Here is an 18362-nt window from a genome sequence, read left to right as displayed (position 1 = left end):
GAGAAGCTGGGAGCAGGCGGACGCTTCGGCGGGGAGTCTCCGGGCAGGACCATCAGGGCCAGAACAGTCGAGGCAGGCTCTCAGCATCCTCAGCCCCCCGGGACCTTTGTCGTGTACAGTCCCGAGTCAAGGCGGCCCTTGTCGGGGGGAAGGGGCCTCAGTTCTGGGGCCGGTCAGCACCCTGGGAAGGTGCCAGGCCACAGATGTGCCCTCTGTGTGGCGGGGTATCCCGTCCCCCAGCCTGGAACTAGTGCATCCCGCCCGGGGCCCGGGAACCCCGCGGTGCACAGTTCAGAAAGCAGTTCGTGCTCAGGATCGACTTACTTGCACTCTGAAGACTTGAATGTGGACCAACACCGGGGCATTCTGAAAGTCAGCCCCTACTTGATGAGATCTCCCAGTTCAGAGAAGTAAGAAACAGCCCTCCCTCCCCTGCCCACCCACCAAAGTGGGTGCCCATGAGTAGGAGATGAGGTGCCGCACACATCCCAGCTGTGTTAGTACTGCGTATCTCTGGGTCTGACCCCATCTACCCATCTGAGAGGGCTCTGAAGGAAGGCCATTTCTAGAAAATCTCTTCCTCTTTTTCTGTGCCCATCCCCTCAGAAAGGCCCAGCACTGGGATGAAATGAACATCCGGGCCACCTACCACCCTGCTGACAAGGACTATGGCTTCATGAAGGTGGACGAGCCCAGCACTCCCTATCGCAGGTGCTGAGTGCAGCCCAGTCCACTCAGGTCACTCTCTCTGGTGGGGTTGGGGTGTGGGGAGCCTCCAGCTGGTGACCCCCTGGTGCCTCCCTCCCAGTGCTGCTTTCCCCTCTGCTGCAGGGAAGACAGCGATGAGAACCTGGCTGCGGGGTCCTCCCCTAAGGTGACCCCTGATATGCTGGAGCAGAGGTGAGAGTCCTGCCCAAGATCACCACTGAATTGTACTTGTTGATCCCCCAAATTTGGGAAGGTGCTGCTATTCTTGTTGGGCCTGGCCAGCACCGATGAGGTGGTGATAATGGTGAACAATCAGCCAGCACCATCCCCCCAACACACACCGCAGTTATTCTCAGCCTTTGGTGCCCCCAACTACTCTCCTTCCCCTTCAGGTTTGCAACAATGGACAATTTGCTCCCCAAGGTCCTCCAGTATGGTGATAACAGGAGCCCAGGGCCTGCTGATGATGTTTCCAAGCCATGTAAGACAAGGACTGGGACCGGGTGGGAGGGAAGGCACAGGGAGCCTGCTGTCGGAGCCTGCTGGGACAGCCATGCACCCACACGGACCCACAGACTCCAAGGACTTTGCCCAGCAACGCAAGATGCACTACAGTGAAGGCAAGGCTTTAAAGCCTCAGAAAAACCTGCCCTTGGAGGACAACATGGCCGGCCAGGGGCCCAGTGCCAATGTCAGCAGCAGTGGACATCAGGTGACACTGAGCCCAGAGCCCCTACCTTTGCAGAGAAGCGAGGCAGCAGAGCAAGCCAGCATTGGGGTTAAAGGTGAGCAGGAGCCACAAAGGACAAGCTCCAGGGACTCAAGGGCACAGGGCCCATGGCCTGCCCCTCACTTCTCTGCTATAGTCTGTCTGCTCTGGGGACAATTGGCCCAAAACCTTGCTGCCTGCTGGTGAGGAAATGCTGGTAGGTGGCTGACTCCAAGAGGATAGAGAGAGTAGGGTCCTCGCTCAGGATGCCCCCCAGAAATGGCAAGCTGCTGGGGACCTGGAAGACCAAGAAGGCTGGGGTTGGGGTGGGTGGAGATAGAGGGCCTACTGAAGGGAGGGATCAGAGGAGTAAATGGGGCGAGGACCTGGGACTTGGGCTTCTGCCCTCTGCCGGGCCACAATGGACATTTGGAGGCAGGATGCACCTGGGGGGGGGGACAGGGAAACACCGGGGAACAGGGATGCTCCTGGGGTACAGGGACACCCAGAAGACAGGGATGCACCTATGGGACAGGGACACTCCCGGGGACAGGGATGCTCCTGGGAGTCAGGGACGCATCAGGGGGACAGGGACTACCTGTTGGCCACAAGACTCAGGTTGCTTTGGTAATTGCTCAGGCTACTCTACCTGTGGAAATCGGTCAGTCCCAGCTTCGGGTCCTGTGACTATGGAGCAGGGGATGGGTCCAAGACGCAAGGAGTATTTCAGCCAAAGAAGATACTTGAGATCTGACTTCCATCCAGAGCTTGACATGGAAGACGAGCAGCAGGACAGTGAGAATCGGGATGGATCCGTGTTGGGTGTGGGAGGGGTAGGAGCCGGCACCCCCACTGGAGACCCTACCCCACATCTGGTAACGCTTCCAGGCTCAACAGGCATGATCAGGCAGAGGGAGAGCCCCCTAAGCACTGAGGTTCGCCTGCTGGATTCTACAAGCAGTTCCTTAAGTGATCGCCAGCCCGAGGATTCCCTGACCATGATGGTGATATCTTCCCAGTCAGGTGAGGACAGTAGGCCACCATCTCCCAGGTGACACACTCCTGTCTCCCAGCCCCCCATCCCCAATCCTACAATAACAGGTGGTAAGAGCATCCCTAAGCATCCCAGAGGCTAAGACCCACAGTATTCACAGAGGCCCAGAAGAGGTGGGGACCCTCTCCTGCTGGGCCTCCTCTGCAAACTCCACACCTCCAACTCAACTTCTGTGTGCCACTGTACCCACCCCATTCCAGGAATCACCACATCATCCCAGGAGAGAAGGTCACAAGTACCAGACTGGGTTCAATGGCCTGGGGCCCAGGAGCTGAGCCCTCAAAGCCCGGGGAGCTCCAAGAAGGAACGCGGAAGCCACTTGGACCCCTCCAGCCACAGAAGGCATAAATGTAAGCCCAGGCGGAGGCAAAGGGGTGCCTGTACTGGCCGGGGAAACAGAGAGGCAGAGTGGCTGGGTCCTAGAGAATCTGCCTGCTGCAGGCAATCTACCAACCCTGCCTCTTCTCTCTTTCCAGATGAAACTGCACGGATTCATTGGACCCAGAAGGAAGAGATCTGATGGCGGAAAGCATGGCTGTCTGGGGGTGGGGTGCACCCCCTCATCCCGCCCCAGCCCAGGGTAGATAATAAAGAGCAGAGCAGGAGTTGGAGTGCTGTGACTGGGGGTGCCAGGCCAGGCCTGTGCAGCTCCTCTTAGAGAATGGAGGAAGGAAAGGAAAGGGGTGCATGCACACAGGGAAGGTGACCGGGGCAGCCCAGGGTATCAGCTTACGCAACAGCCTGGAGTGTCTGTGACTGAGTGAACCATACATTCTCCAGCATCCTTCCCATCTCCCTGATGAGCAAGCTGCGGGATCCCAGCACCTGCCCAGGGTCACACAGCTTCTCAGTCACAGAGGCCACTGCGGAACCGAAATGAGGCCCCAGGCTCACCGAAGCAGAAAGAGGCCAGGGTGCCAGGAGGAAGGCGACAGCTCATAGTCTCTTGGGGCGGGGCCGCGGCTTCTCTGATCTCGGGCTCCCTCCCCCCTCCTAGGCCCCACCCTAATAGTTCTGCCTGCAAGTGTGGGGAGAGAGCTCCTCCTAGGACACCCCTTTCCCTTGGGCACCTCCAGGCCCCATCAACAGAGGACCCTCTCCTCTTCTGCCTTCGTTGCCCCTCCTGGGGTGGCTAGGGCTTCGGCCAACATCCCTACCTGCCCGTCTCCTGGGCTCCCAGCGTAGCTGAACCAAGATGACGGTCAAGCTGGACTTTGAGGAGTGTCTCAAGGATTCACCTCGCTTCCGGTAAGTGGCTGGAGGTTTGCAGGGGCCCAAGAAAGGGCAAGTCCAACACCCACCCACCCTCTATACCTCGCGACATACGTGACTTTCCTTGGGTCAGATCTCCCAACATGGTGCAGGCCTCCAAGGCACAAGAGAGCCATGGGCCCAAATGGATTGAAGCTACGGCTATCCGATGGTCTCTACCCCTGGTCAGCCCTCTCTAGCTTCTCCAGCCTTTCTCTTCAGCTCCCCTCCAAGCTGGCATCCCCTCCTCCCTCCCACCAGGACCCCTGCCCCTCCCCCAGCACCTGCTCTGGGGCGGTTAGCAACTTCCTGTCCTGGCCACATCCACCTTCCTTCTACCCTTCCTGCTGTGCACCCCCCCCCTTACTCCCTACAGTTGCTCCTAAACTTGGCAGACTAGAGGGGCAGGGTAAGGGGCTCCCAGCCCAGCAGTTTTCTCAGTCTGTACCCACCACCCCACGCCCCACACACTAATCATGTTGTGACAAACAGATGGCCCTGCTCCAGATCTTAATTCTGTGTCTGTGACCCCATCCCTCCTCTCCCAGGGCCTCCATTGAGCTGGTGGAAGCAGAGGTGTCGGAGCTGGAGACCCGCCTGGAAAAGGTGACTGACCTGGCCTGGAGGGGTGGGGGGGGGGCTGGGGGGGAGCGGAGAGCCAAGTAGTAGAAGAGGGCAGGGGAAAAGCTGGGGAGCTGAGCAGCAGTTCAGAGTATTAAATGCCGAATGTGCCGGGTAGATAAGAAGCAGAGAGGTGCCCAGGATCCTACGAAAGCAAGGCTCCCTGGGGTCATGTTCAGCTCCTGAGCCTGCCTGCCATATTGGGCAGGGCCCCTCCATAGAGCCTGGGCACTAGGACAGGAGGGCCTTCACTCACCACCCCACTCTGCTATTGTTTAGTAATTATTAAACACAGTGCAGCATATCAGCACATATAAACACTGAACTCTGGTCAAGTCAGCCAACTAGCATTTCCACCACAGTATCTCTTCTCTTTGTTGAGTGCCCACCACTGCCTCTCTTCTCCGTGCAATGTAGGATGCGTGACCGTGAGCTGTGCTTGCCCCGCTGTGCTGCAGAACCCCAGCACCGATACCTTCTGTCTGTGTTTATACACCTGTCATCCTCCCTGCCTCCCAGCCGCTCTTTATTTGGGGCCAGTGCCATGGCTCAATAGGTGACCTCCACCCTGTAGTGGCAGCAGCCTATATGGGTGCCAGTTCATGTCCCGGCTGCTCTACTTCCCCTCCAGCTCCCTGTTTGTGGCCTGGAAAAGCAGTAGAGGATAGCCCAAAGGCTTGGGACCCTGCACCCCTGTGGGAGACCCTAAAAAAGCTCCTGGCTCTTGGCTTCGGTCAGCTCAGCTCTGGCCATTGTAGCTATTTAGGGAGTGAACCAGTAGATGGAAGACCTTTCTCTTTGTGTCTGCTCTCTATGAACCTGCTTTTCAAGTAAAATAAATCTTTAGAAAATGTATTTGAAGGGGCTCAGCACAATGGCTGCCTTGCAAGTGCCAGAATCCCATATGGGTGCCAGTTCATGTCTCGGCTGCTCCACTTTCCCACCAGCTCCCTGCTTGCGGCCTGGGAGCAGGACAGAATAGCCCAAAGCTTTAAGACCCTGAACCTGCATGGGAGACATGGAAGAAGCTCCTGGCTTCAGATTGGCTCAGCTCCAGCCATTGTGGCTACTTGGAGAGTGAACTGGCACGTGAAAGATCTTTCTGTTTCTCCTCTGTAAATCTGCCTTTCCAATAAAACTATAATATGTATACACACACACACACATATATGTAGTATATATATTCATATGTAGTATATAGTATATATATTTAATGGCGCTGACACAGTGGTATAACAGGCTCATCCTCTACCTGCAGTGCTGGCATCTCCTATGAGCACTGGTTTGTGTCCTGGCAGCTCCACTCTTATCTACCTGTCTGCTTATGTCCGGGGAAGGCAGGAGAGAATGACCCAGAGTCTTGGGCCCCTACACACATAAGAGAAACCCAGAAAGAAGCTTCAGCTGTTGCAATCATTGGGGAGTGAACCAGTAGATGGAAGACCTTTTTCTCTTTTACTCTTGGTCTCTTGTCTTTCTGCTTTTCAAATAAATATATTTGTTAAAAGATTTTTTTATTTGAAAGGCAGATTAATTTATTTTTAAAAGATTTATTTATTTTTATTGGAAAGTCAGGTATCCAGAGAGGAGGAGAGAGGAAGATCTTCCATCTGCTGATTTATTGCCCAAGTGGCTGCAACAGCTGGAGCCAAGTCAATTAGAAACCGTGAGCGAGGAGCTTATGCTGGGTTTCCCACACAGGTGCAGGGTCCCATGGCTTTGAGCAATCCTCTACTGCTCTCCCAGCCCACAAGCAGGGAGCTGGATGGGAAGCAGGGCCTCTGGGAACGAACAGGTGTCCATATTGGATCCTGGCGCGTACAATGTGAAGATTTTAGCTGCTAGGCTACTGTGCTAGGCCCTGAAAGGCAGATTTTACAGCGAGAAAAAGAAAAAGGCATAGAGAAAGGTCTTCCGTCTGCTGGTCACAAATGCCTATAACAGCTGGAGCTTGGCCAGGTTTAAGCCAAGAGCCTGGAGCTCCATCTGGATCATGCATGGGTGGGAGGAACCGAACTAGCTACTTGAGTCATCATCTGCTGTTTCCCATTAGCAGGGACCTCGGTTCAAAGTGGAGGAGCTGGGACTTGAACTGGGCACTGATGTGGGATGGGTGTTCTAGGCAGTGGCTTAACCACTGTGATAACTCCCAGCAGCTTTCTCCCCCCACCAGCTTTTTTTTTTTTTTTTGGTATGTTTTTCACCTACTACAACGTAAGTGGCAGAAGGACCTCTTCTAGGTTGCTTAGAATTATTTTTTAATTTATTTATTTGAAAGGCAAACTCACAGGACCCGGCACGATAGTGTAGTGGTTAAAGTCTTGCCTGGGGCCTGGCACGATGGTGCAAGTGGTTAAGGTCCTCGCCTTGCACGCCCAGGATCCCATATGGGCGCCGGTTCTAATCCCGGCAGCCCCGCTTCCCTTCCAGCTCCCTGCCTGTGGCCTGGGAAAGCAGTCAAGGACGCCCAAAGCTTTGGGACCCTGCACCCGCGCGGGAGACCTGGAAGGGGCTCCTGGCTTCGGATTGGCTCAGCTCCAGCCATTGCGGCCGCCCTGGGGAGTGAATAAAATAAATCCTTTTTTAAAATAATGTTTAGGGCCCGGCGCGGTGGCGCAAGTGGTTAAAGGTCCTCGCCTTGCACGCCCGGGATCCCATATGGGCGCCGGTTCTAATCCCGGCAGCCCCGCTTCCCTTCCAGCTTCCTGCCTGTGGCCTGGGAAAGCAGTCGAGGACGGCCCAAAGCTTTGGGACCCTGTACCCGCGTGGGAGACCCAGAAGAGGCTCCTGGCTTCGGATCGGCATAGTATCGGCCCGTTGCGCTCACTTGGGGAGTGAATCATCGGATGGAAGATCTTCCTCTCTGTCTCTCCTCTCTGTATATCCGCCTTTCCAATGAAAAAATAATAAAAATAAAAATCTTTAAAATAATGTTTAGTTTTCTTTTCCTTTTTTTTTTTAAGATTTATTTTATTTTTATTGGAAAGGCGGATATACAGAGAGGAGAGACAGAGAGGAAGATCTTCCGTCCGATGATTCACTCCCCAAGTGAGTGCAACAGCCGATGCTATGCTGATCCGAAGCCAGGAGCCTCTTCTGGGTCTCCCACGCGGGTACAGGGTCCCAAAGCTTTGTCGACTGCTTTCCCAGGCCACAGGCAGGGAGCTAGATGGGAAGCGGGGCTGTCGGGATTAGAACCGGTGCCCGTATGGGATCCCGGGCTTGCAAGGCGAGGACCTTAGCCACTTGTGCCACCGTGCTGGGCCCAAAAATAAAATAAATATTAAAAAAAAAAAAAGTCTTGCCTTGAACATGCCAGGATCCCATATGGGTGACGGTTCTAATCCCAGTGGCCCCACTTCCCATCCAGCTCCTGGCATGTGCCCTGAGAATGCAGTTGAGGATGGCCCAAAGCCTTGGGACCCTGCACCCAAGTGGGAGACCCGGAAGAAGCTCTTGGCTCCTGGCTTTGCATCGGCTCAGCTCCAGCTGTTGTGGCTGCTTGGGGAGTAAATCAACAGATGGAAGATCTTCCTCTCTATCTCCCCTCTCTGTGTATCTGACTTTCCAACATAAAATAAATAAATCTTAAAAGAAAAAAAGGAAATTTATAGAGAGCTCTTACATTTGCTGGTTCAGTTCTCAAATGGCTGCAACAGCTGGAACGGGGCCAGTCCAAAGCCAGAAGCCAAAAGCCTCTTCCAGGTATCCCATGCAGCTGCAGGATTCATTCCAAGGCTGTGGGTCATCCTCCATTGCTTTTTCCAGGCCACAAGCAGAGAGCCAGATGAGAAGTGGAGCAGCCAGGACAATAATCCGCCACCCACATGGGATCCTGGAGCTTGCAGGGGGAGGATTAGCCAAATGAATCATAGTGTGGGACCCTGTGTCTGATTTTAGTAATTTGAGTACCTTATAGACTTGGCAGGAATAAGGAGAGAGATTCTGTGTGCCTCTCACCCAGCTCCTCCAGTGGAGACATCTTTGCATAATTCCAGGGCTTCACCCAAGGCAGGAAATTAGTATTTGCACAGAACGCTGCACAGTAAAGTACACATACTCTGTGTATTTGGTTAATGCTGTTTTTCTTCTCTGTATGGATTTTTTTTTAAGATTTATTTTTATTAGATTTACAGAGAAGGAGAAACAGAAAGATCTTCCATTTGCTGGTTTACTCCCAAGTGGCTACAATGGCTAGAGCTGAGCCAATCCAAAGCCAGGAACCAGGAGCTTCTCCTGGGTCTCCTTTATAAGTCCCATGGCTTTGAGCTATCCTCTATTGCTTTTCCAGGCCACAAGCAGGGAGTTGTATGGGAAGTGGAGTAGCCGGGATACAAACTGGCATCCATATGGGATTCCAATGCATGCAAGGCGAGGACTTTAGCCACTAGGCTACCAAGCTGGACCCCTTTGTATGGAATTCTATGGTGCTTTCCCACATGTGTGACCATTACTACTACAAGTACAAAATTCCTATCAGCACAGAGGGACTCAACCACGCCTCCCCCTTCTGTAGTCCACGGTGACCACCAATTGCTTCCCAATAGCTTTGTAATTTCTAGAATGTAGAAATTGAATCATGTTGTATGAGACCTCTAAAATATTTTCTAAAAAAATGTTATTTTACTTAGAAAATAAGAATTACACAGAGGGAGGGAGAGATAGATCTTCCATCTGCTGATTCACTTCCTTAATGGCTGCAACAGCCAGGGCTGAGCCAGTCTGAACCTGGGAGCCAGGAGCTTCTTCTGGGTCTCCCAGATGAGCGTAAGGGCCCAAGGACTTGGACCATCTTCTGTCGCTTTCCTAAGTCATTAACAGGGAGCTGGATTGGAAGTGGAGGCCCGTGTGAACTGCTGGCATTGGCAGACAGATTAGCCTATTAAACCACTGTACTGGCCCTTGTATGTGGCCTTCCAAAAAGGCTGTTTATTCAGTTATCTTTTTATTTATTTTCACTCTGTTTGAAAGACAGAGAAACACAGCTAAAGATCTTTCATCTATGGGTTCACTTCCCCAAATGGCCATAGCAGCCAGCTCGGCCAGGCTGAAGTCAGGACTCCTTCTACAGGTGGCAGGGACCCAAGGGCTTGAATCACTGTCTGCTGCCTTCTGGGGGGCACCTTTACAGGAAGCTGGATCAGAGGGAAAGGAGACAGGACTCGAACCAGGCACTCCTAAATGTGTTATGTGACACAGCTGGTGAGGCCACCACTTGTAATGCCAAGTGAGTCCCAGGTGGGCCCCTGCCACCCACGGGGAGACCTGGATGGAGTTCCAGGTCTGTGACTTCAGCCTGACCCAGCCCCAGCTGTGGAGGCCATTTGGGGTGTGAACGTCCTCTCTGTTTTCCCAACCGCCCTGTCTCTGTCACTCTGCCTCTCAAATAAAGAATCTTTTTAAAAGGATTGGCCGTGGGCCAATGCAGTAGGCTAGTGACTAAAGTCCTCAATTTACACGTGCTGGGATCAAACATGGGCGCCAGTTTGTGTCCTGGCAGTCCCATTCCCAGCTAGCTCGCTGCTTGTAGCCTGGGAAAGCAGTCAAGGACAGTGCAAAGTCTCAGGAACCTGCACTTGTGTGGGAGACCTAGAAGAAGCTCCTGGCTCCTGGCTTTGGATCAGCTCAGTTCTGACCATTGCAGCCACCTGGTGTATGAGCCAGCGGACGGAAATCTTTCTCTCTGATTTTCCAATAAAAATAAATAAACCTTCAAAAAAAAAAAAAAAAGAAAGAATTGGCTGCCCCTACACCTGAGAACAATGCTTCTGAAGCTTTTCTGTGTCATTTAATGTGTCCGTAGTTTGTTCCGTTGTCTGGGTGAGTACTGCTCCACCATGTGGGAGCACTGCCTGAGGAAACTTCCTGGCTTGCGTACAGCAGGACCTGGGTTGATGAGGAACAAGAGCTCTGGCTCTACACAGTGTGTGTTGGGTATGCCTTACCACTGACTGGAAGCTTGCATCTCGCTCAGCGTCCTGACAGAGCCTCCTTCGCTAGAAGGCTGTGGTTCCTGGAAGTTTCCATAAGCCCCAAAACACACCTGTAGGCTTAGCAGCAGCGCAGGGAGGCTGTCATAGCCCAGGCTTGCTGAGCTCCTGCCCTCTCCCTGCTGAGACCAGGACCTCCACGGATGGTTGCTGTGTCTGGTGAGACGTGCCTGCAGGGGCACTGTGTCACAGCCCTGCAGGTCACGAGGTCTAGGGGCCTAGAAGCTGCATCCTGGCTCAGCCACCTGCTTCTCCTAGCCTTGTGTGTCCCCGCCCCCCAGTTTATCAGATCTCTCTGTCCATTGAAGAGACCACACAGGATGGACTCCAGGCGCACACCCTGGCCTCCTGCCTTGACCCTGATGCTGGGGCTTAGAGGTCCAGTGAGTACAAGGGAAGGTTTTCTGAACACACACCGGATGGCCCCTTTTGCCCTTTTTTTTTTTTTAATTTTTCTGCTGGCCAACATTATTTTATTTGACATTTATTTATCATGCTCATGTTAACTCATGCATACCTAATGTACCTTAATTTGACACACACAAAAAAATTTGTGACCCTACTCAGTAAAGCTGAGGAAGACATGGAACATCCATCACACAGAGATTTCCAGATGCTATGTGTAGCCAGACAAGAGCAGGTGGTGCATGGGCCACTCTGGGTCTTGGCAGGCAGCCAGGCCAGGGCGAGACACAGGAAGGACTTCTGAGATTGAGTTGACAGTGGTCTTGGAGACAAGATGGGAGCAGTGGGCAACAGGGGCCAAGTGGCAGAGATGGGAACAGATGAGGTATGGGTGAGGAGTGGAGACAGTTGGGTCCTGCTGGAAGTGAGGCAGGCAAGGTCGGGAAGGAGGGGTGGGACCCTGGGCAAGGGAAGACCACGGGTGTCACTGCTGACATCACACCTGCTGCTTGGCCTTGTTCTCTCCCAGCTCCTCAAGCTGGGCACTGGGCTCCTGGAGAGTGGGCGCCAATACCTTGCTTCCAGTCGGGCCTTCATTGCTGGCATTTGTGACTTGGCCCGCCTGGGCCCACCGGAGCCCATGATGGCGGTATGTGGAAGGGCTGTTCCCAGGGAGGAGAAGGGGAGGCTAGGGACTGGGATGAGTAGCCACCACCCAGTCTGACCACCCTGTAGGAAGGGATTCTGGAATGCAGGGATTTTCCACCCCATACCTGGTACTTTCTACATCTCTCCTCTTGCCCAGGAGTGCCTGGACAAATTCACCGTGAGCCTGAGCCACAAACTGGACAGCCACGCAGTGAGTAGGGGAAGGAAGGAGCTATACAGAGGTCAGGGCCAAGCTGTGTGTGTGGTCCTCACCTTCACCTGAAAATTCTGCCTTCCCTAGGAGCTTCTGGATGCCACTCAGCACACGCTACAGCAGCAAATCCAGACCCTGGTCAAGGAGTGAGAGGGGAGGGGGCTTATTTCCCTCCAGCCCTCTTGCTGTCACCAGCAGGCCTCCCTGAATGAGAGTTGTGGCATGGGGATGGGGTCGGGGAGTGTCCTACGGCCCTGTTCTCCTTCCAGGGAGCCCCTTCCATGTCCCACCAGACAGAGCAGGCTCATCCTGGGCATTCCTGGCTAGGGCGGGTAGCAGGTAGGCACCTCTGTGATCCCAGGTGTTTCCCCCACCACCCTCAGAGGTCTTCGTGGTTTCCGGGAGGCTAGGCGAGACTTTTGGCGAGGGGCTGAGAGCCTGGAGGCAGCCCTGACCCACAACGCGGAGGTGCCCAGGCGCCGGGCCCAGGAGGCTGAAGAGGCGGGGGCGGCTCTGAGAACTGCTCGAGCTGGGTACCAGGGACGGGCATTGGATTATGCTCTGCAGGTGCTTGCCCCAACCTGTCATCCCAGGCTAGGGGGTGGGGAGTGCCTTGATTTCAAGACTGAATTGAGGTCTTTTGGGGCCCTCAGATCAATGTGATCGAAGACAAAAGGAAGTTTGACATCATGGAATTTGTGAGTTGTGGTAGTGGCCATGGCAAGGTGGACAGAGAGGGCAAGGTGGACAGAGGGAGGGAGGGGAGCCTTTTCCCTGCCCGCCTTGTCCTGCAGGTGCTGCGTTTGGTGGAAGCCCAGGCCACCCATTTCCAGCAGGGCCATGAGGAGCTGAGCCGGCTGGCGCAGTATCGCAAGGAACTGGGTGCTCAGGTGGGACCCAGCGGGGCAGGAAGGTGGTAGAGGGAGGTTGGAGCACACATAGGTGTCTGAGACACCCCCTCTGTGCTCAGTTGCACCAGCTGGTCTTGAATTCAGCACGAGAGCGGAGGGACATGGAACAGCGGCATGTGCTGTTGAAACAGAAGGTGAGAGCGTGGGAAGTCCAGAGCCCTGCTGGCTTTGTCCATGGCCCACTCCGGTTATCTCTCACCTCTGCGTCTCCGCAGGAACTGGGTGGGGAGGAGCCAGAGCCGACCCTGAAGCAGGGGCCTGGTGGCTTGGTCATGGAAGGACATCTCTTCAAACGTGCCAGCAATGCGTTCAAGACCTGGAGCAGGTGAGGGGCCGCTGCGGTCGGGTGCACCCAGGCGACAGTTCGCTCAGCGAGGCAGAGCAGACCAAAGGCCCTCAGTTAGGGCAGACAGGAAACCTGGTGCCGAGGCCGGCTGTGTGTAATGTATGAAGAGCAAGCAAGGGGCTGGCAAAGCTGGGTAATGGTGCGTCGTGGGAGGCTGGCTTTGAGCAAAGGCTCAAAGGTAATTGGAGAATGTTCTAGGCTGAAGAGAGTGCCAGCACAACTTGGATAGAGGGAAGGAGGAAGAAACTGAGCTGTTGGGGATGTGCATCGTTGTAGAACCTTGTTGGCTTTTGTAGGGACCTGGGGTCCAGTCTGAGGGGCATGGGGAACCCCTGGGGTTTGTGGTTGAGTGCTGACACATTCTGACTTGATTCCTTCCCATCCCATGACCATAGCTAACCCCTATGGAATCTTGGGGCAGTGAAACCCCTCCAAACTGCGGCCACTGTTCTGATCAGGCTGTGGATCTCCACAGGCCACCTCAGAGCACACGTCCAGCTCCCTGGGCATCCCTTGGCCCAGCGAGCTGGATGCCGAAATTCACCTGGCAGCCAACTAGCTCTGCTGTTGCCTTGCCCCCTGGCCATATAAGGGAGAAAATGGCAGCAATAGACTCCTTCGTTTTAAAGATTTATTTATTTGAAAGGCAGAGTTACAGAGAGGGAGACAGAGAGAGAGTTCTCCCATTTGCTGATTCGTTCCCCAAATGGCTGCAATTGCTGGGGCTAGGCCAGACGGAAGCCAGAACCTGGAGTTTCTTCCAGGTCTCCCACGCATGTTTCAGGGGCCTAAACACTGGGGCCGTCTTTAGCTGCTTTTTCCAGGCTCTTAGCAGGGAGCTGAATGGGAAGCCGAGCAGCTGGAGCACAGAGCCCATATGGGATGCTGTGTCGCAGGTGGAGGCTTAACTCTCAGGACCACAGCAGTCCTCCCCCACCAACAGATTCCTTCAGTTACAAAAGGCATTTTACTGCCATCTGCTGGAGAATTGTCCTCTTAAATAAAGCAGCTGAATCCCACTCTGCACAGCCATCTCCCCTTCTCGGGAATGTCTCCTGGGACGGTCAGCCCAGATCTCTCCTCTGCAAATCTCTTAGGGGGCAAAGGGCCCAGCCCTTCCTCCTCTTCCCCTCACCCCCGTCCCCATCCCGAGGCTTCTGGGTTCACAACCTGTTTCTGTTCCCTACAGACGCTGGTTCACCATTCAGAGCAACCAGCTGGTTTACCAGAAGAAGTATAAGGTGGGTAGACCCAGTTACCGGCTGACTGCCACTCTGGGAAGCCCAGCCCTTGCACATGGCTGGACACCTGTCCCTGGTCACCTGCTCCTGCCAGGACCCAGTGACTGTGGTGGTGGATGACCTCCGACTCTGCACCGTGAAGCTCTGCCCAGACTCTGAGAGGCGGTTTTGCTTTGAAGTGGTATCCACTAGCAAGTGAGTGTCGGCCCATGGTGTCCCATGAAGTCGAAATATTTACCATCCAGCAAGGCACAACTGGTCACAGTGGTGCTTCCCCCCCCACACACACAGCTTCCATCCTTCAGCCCTCAGTGGCTGCCCAGGAGACCCTGGGGAAGGGATAGGGGAGAGGAGAGGGTATGGAGGAGGACAGTACTTCTCCGTTTACTCTGAGGCTCTGCCTTGATAAACCCAGCATCAGGTGAAAATGCCTGAAGCCAGAAATACATTCAGTACGCTGGACTGGGGCATCACAGCTTGGCCTACATCTAGGTGCTATCTCCTACCTCCAAGTAAGCTGAAAGTGAGCAGGGCAGAGTGTCTCCTGTAATTGATTGAATACCGTGCTGAAGGCCAAACCCCGCATTGCTGGATGGGTGTGCCACTGCACCATAGAAAAGCTCACGTTCAGAAGTCCTGGTGTAGTGAGGTGGGGGCAGGGGGTGTCTGCATTTCACTTGGCCAGCCTTCCCTCTGTCTCCCACTTACCCTCTCCCCCTCAGGTCCTGCCTCCTCCAGGCTGACTCGGAGCGCCTGCTGCAGTTGTGGGTCAGCGCCGTGCAGAGCAGCATCGCCTCCGCCTTCAGCCAGGCTCGCTTGGAAGACAGCCCCAGGGGGCAAGGCCAGGTAACCTCCTGTGCGGAAGGCAGAGCCGGCTCACCCCGGGAACTAGGGCCACCCCTTCACCCTGCCTGTGTGAGTTTTCTTTTTGTCCGCCCCCCACACTAGGGTTCAGGATACCTGGCCATGGGCTCTGCTGCCACCCTGGGCTCTGGTGGAACAGCCAGAGGAAGGGAGCCTGGAGGAGTAGGGCAGGTGGCAGCCCAGGTGCAGAGTGTGGATGGCAACGCCCAGTGCTGTGACTGCCGGGAACCGGCTCCTGAGTGGGCCAGCATCAACCTTGGCGTCACCCTCTGTATCCAGTGCTCTGGCATCCACAGGTTACTGCCCTGGGCCCCACGTGGGAGGGCCAGAGGGAGACCCCAGGTGGCCCAGTGCCTCAGTGTCCTGGTGTGGCCAGAGGCAGGAGACACTCAGAGGAGCTGATTGGCTTGGTTGGAAGCATTGGGGTGGGGGTAGGGGAGCTGAGGAGATGGAGGTGGTGTGGCCCTGAGGCCCTGGCCATCCTGGTTGGTAGTCTCTATCCTGGTTGGTGGTCTCTATCCTGGTTGGTGGTCTCTATCCTGGTTGGTGGTCTGCTGAAAGGAGGTAGGTAGGACAGAGTGTCCTGAGGGAAGAGGATAGTTTAGGGCCTTAATATTGAGACACAGGAAAGAAGGGGAAGGAGGTTGGGGACCAGGCATAAGTGGGTGGAGGTGCCAGGGCCACAGCATCCCTGCGTGGCCCCCAGGCAGCCCTTGCCTCTGAGCCAGGAGAGCCTGACGCTGTCCCTTCTTGCCCCCCAGGAGCCTTGGGGTTCATTTCTCCAAAGTCCGGTCTCTGACTCTGGATTCCTGGGAACCGGAACTGGTGAAGGTAGCCTGGGCTAATGCAAGGGTGGAAGTGGGGTGGCCCCCCCTCTCCTGGAATACTGAACCCCTAGCCCCTCTCTGCCTCGGCCGCCTGCAGCTCATGTGTGAGCTGGGAAACGTGGTCATCAACCAGATCTATGAGGCCCGTGTGGAGGCCATGGCCGTGAAGAAGCCAGGGCCCAGCTGCTCCCGGTGAGGAGGGGCTCACCTCCACAGTGGGAGAGGAGGGAGAACATGGGATGGGAATGAACACCCTGCCCCATCCTCTCCTCCCCCGCCAGGCAGGAGAAGGAAGCCTGGATTCACGCCAAATATGTGGAAAAGAAGTTCCTGACCAAGCTTCCTGAGATCCGAGGACGAAGAATCAGCCGGGGAACCCCCAGGGGACATCCTCCTGTACCCCCAAAGCCTCTCATCAGGCCCCAGTCAGGGAGTTTCAGATCCAAGCCAGGTATATAGGGCTGGCCAGGCAAGCATTGAGCACCTGCTGTGTGCTCTGCATGGTGCCAGGACCTCTGTGTGTGTGGTGGGGGACACCAGACTGTGGTTTCAGGGGTCACAGTGGGGAGGGGCATTGAGAATGGGATGGAGTGTGGAGCATGAGCAAGCCTGGGATGGGAGTGTGGCTGGTTGTCTCACCTGTGACACCCAACCAGCCAGGGCCTGGGCCAGGACGCACTGAGTCATGCTGACCGTGCACCAAGCCACGCGCGCACTTTGGCACGCCCACACCCAGACCCTTCCATCGCCCTCCACAATCCTGCCCCTCCCGTCACAGCGCAGAGGGAGAACCTGTGGAGAGGGTCCTCTCTCGAGACTCAGAACTCACTCCCCCTTACAGAGCCCCCCTCTGATGACCTGGGAAGCCTACACCCAGGTGCCTTGCTGTTCCGAGCCGCCGGCCACCCTCCATCCCTTCCCACCATGGCCGATGCCCTTGCCCATGGAGCGGACGTCAACTGGGTCAACGGGGGGCACGAGAATGCTACACCCCTGATCCAGGCCACAGCTGCTGTAAGAGCCATGCAGAACCCCCCAGGCACCCTTAGGCTCCTCTGACTACTACTCCCATCCCTCCTGCCCCACCCCTGGCCTGCAGGGCCAGATCAGCAAGACGGAATTGAGAGTGTGTGATTCGGAGGCAGAGCCTGAGCTGGTGTCCAGGCCGGACAAGTTACTAACCTCTGTGTGCTCTGGATTTGACAACTGAGTTTAAGTCAAGTCTGACACGTAGTTGCTTACCACACCCCACCATCTCACCCTGAATCGACCCCACCCCCTGAAATATCTCGGAATCTACCCCTAACACAAACACACCCATTAACCTGTCCTGTCCACTTCTTGATCCAGAATTCACTGCTGGCCTGCGAGTTCCTGCTGCAGAACGGGGCCAGTGTGAACCAAGCAGACAGTGCAGGCCGGGGCCCCCTCCACCACGCTACCATACTTGGCCACACCGGGTAGGGATGGCAGCCCCTGGGAGAGGGAGGCTCCTCAGCCAAGCTGGCCCAAGTGCCTCCTCTGAACATGGCTATTGCCTTAGGCTCGCCTGCCTGTTCCTGAAACGGGGGGCCGATCTGGGGGCCCGGGACTTGGAAGGCAAAGACCCACTGACCATCGCCATGGAAACAGCCAACGCTGACATCGTCACCCTGTGAGAGCGTCTGAGGGGCAGGGCTAGTGTTTGGCCTACCTTAGCCTACTTACTGGGGTGGGGCCGGCGCAGGTGGGACCAGAGCCTGGAAGGATGCTCTATGGTAGCATGGGGAGTGGACCAGGAACGGGGACCAGCAGGATCTGAGGAAGCTCATTCTAGCAGCTGACATCCAGGGAGCCACATTTGGGCAGACATCTCTGATGCTCTAGGAATGCCACATAACGCCAACTCCAAGGATGGGTAGCTAGGGTGGGGGTGGGGGGCTGAAGGAAAGCTCTTCATTCCTGAATTCCCTCTCCTTCAGGCTAAGGTTGGCAAAGATGAGAGAGGCCGAAGCTGCCCAGGGCCAGGCAGGTAAAGTTATCCACTCGGCCCAGGCCCCACGCCCCTCCCTGGTGACTGCCTGCATTGGTGGATCCTGACACTTGGTTCCAACACACATCTGTATTGGCCCAGTTCCCCAACCCCTCCCCAGCACGAGGGAGTATGAGCTTCCCCTACCCTCTCCTGAAGAGCAGGTTTGGACCAGCCCAGTGCCAGCTGCCCCGCAGGCAGAGCCGCGTGGCCTCCCCAGCCTCTCTCCATCCCTTCCAGGAGATGAGACCTATCTCGACATCTTCCGTGACTTCTCTCTCATGGCGTCAGATGACCCGGAGAAGCTGAGCCGGCGGAGTCATGACCTCCACACGCTCTGATCCCCTGCCCTACCCCCGCCCAAGGCCTCCAGGGCCCCTTTCCCCACCCCCAGCTGCCGGCCCCTGCCCCATTAAAGCATCGGTTCTTGGCGCTGCCTTGGGAGTGAGCTTATTGGGTGCCACCCGCGGGCCCGGGAGGGGGTTGGGGCCACTGCGGGCGGGGATGGGGTGAGGCCCTGGAGCTCAGGCCACGCTGTGGCCGACCGGTCCGGCCTTGCTTT

General features: G+C 55.7%; 2 protein-coding genes across 2 annotated transcripts; both read left to right on the top strand.

Moving 5' to 3' along the window:
* The first annotated feature begins 24 nt into the window (after positions 1 to 24).
* LOC121169730 lies at positions 25 to 3071 on the top strand. Its single transcript, XM_041000386.1, has 9 exons — positions 25 to 410; positions 607 to 711; positions 832 to 900; positions 1101 to 1189; positions 1284 to 1493; positions 2057 to 2212; positions 2306 to 2440; positions 2672 to 2821; positions 2948 to 3071. Exons 1-9 carry the CDS (start codon positions 388 to 390, stop codon positions 2989 to 2991), a joined length of 981 nt encoding a protein of 326 aa, XP_040856320.1. The 5' UTR covers positions 25 to 387; the 3' UTR covers positions 2992 to 3071.
* Positions 3072 to 3273: 202 nt separating this feature from the next.
* ACAP1 (ArfGAP with coiled-coil, ankyrin repeat and PH domains 1) lies at positions 3274 to 18230 on the top strand. Its single transcript, XM_041000385.1, has 22 exons — positions 3274 to 3719; positions 4271 to 4328; positions 11268 to 11387; positions 11544 to 11597; positions 11688 to 11746; positions 11984 to 12167; positions 12254 to 12298; positions 12395 to 12490; positions 12571 to 12645; positions 12727 to 12836; positions 14047 to 14098; positions 14193 to 14293; positions 14821 to 14944; positions 15047 to 15258; positions 15724 to 15793; positions 15887 to 15981; positions 16071 to 16240; positions 16631 to 16803; positions 17140 to 17249; positions 17333 to 17443; positions 17751 to 17800; positions 18041 to 18230. The coding sequence occupies exons 1-22, from the start codon at positions 3667 to 3669 to the stop codon at positions 18139 to 18141; spliced, it is 2223 nt and encodes a 740-aa protein (XP_040856319.1). The 5' UTR covers positions 3274 to 3666; the 3' UTR covers positions 18142 to 18230.
* The last annotated feature ends 132 nt before the right edge of the window (positions 18231 to 18362 follow it).

The sequence above is a fragment of the Ochotona curzoniae genome, unplaced genomic scaffold (assembly GCF_017591425.1).
Source record: "Ochotona curzoniae isolate NIBS_2020 unplaced genomic scaffold, NIBS_Ocur_1.0 scaffold_2453, whole genome shotgun sequence".
In the NCBI taxonomy this organism is placed as follows: domain Eukaryota; kingdom Metazoa; phylum Chordata; class Mammalia; order Lagomorpha; family Ochotonidae; genus Ochotona; species Ochotona curzoniae.
The sequence above is the reverse complement of the archived record's forward strand: the minus strand, read 5'-3'. Positions and strand labels throughout refer to the sequence as shown.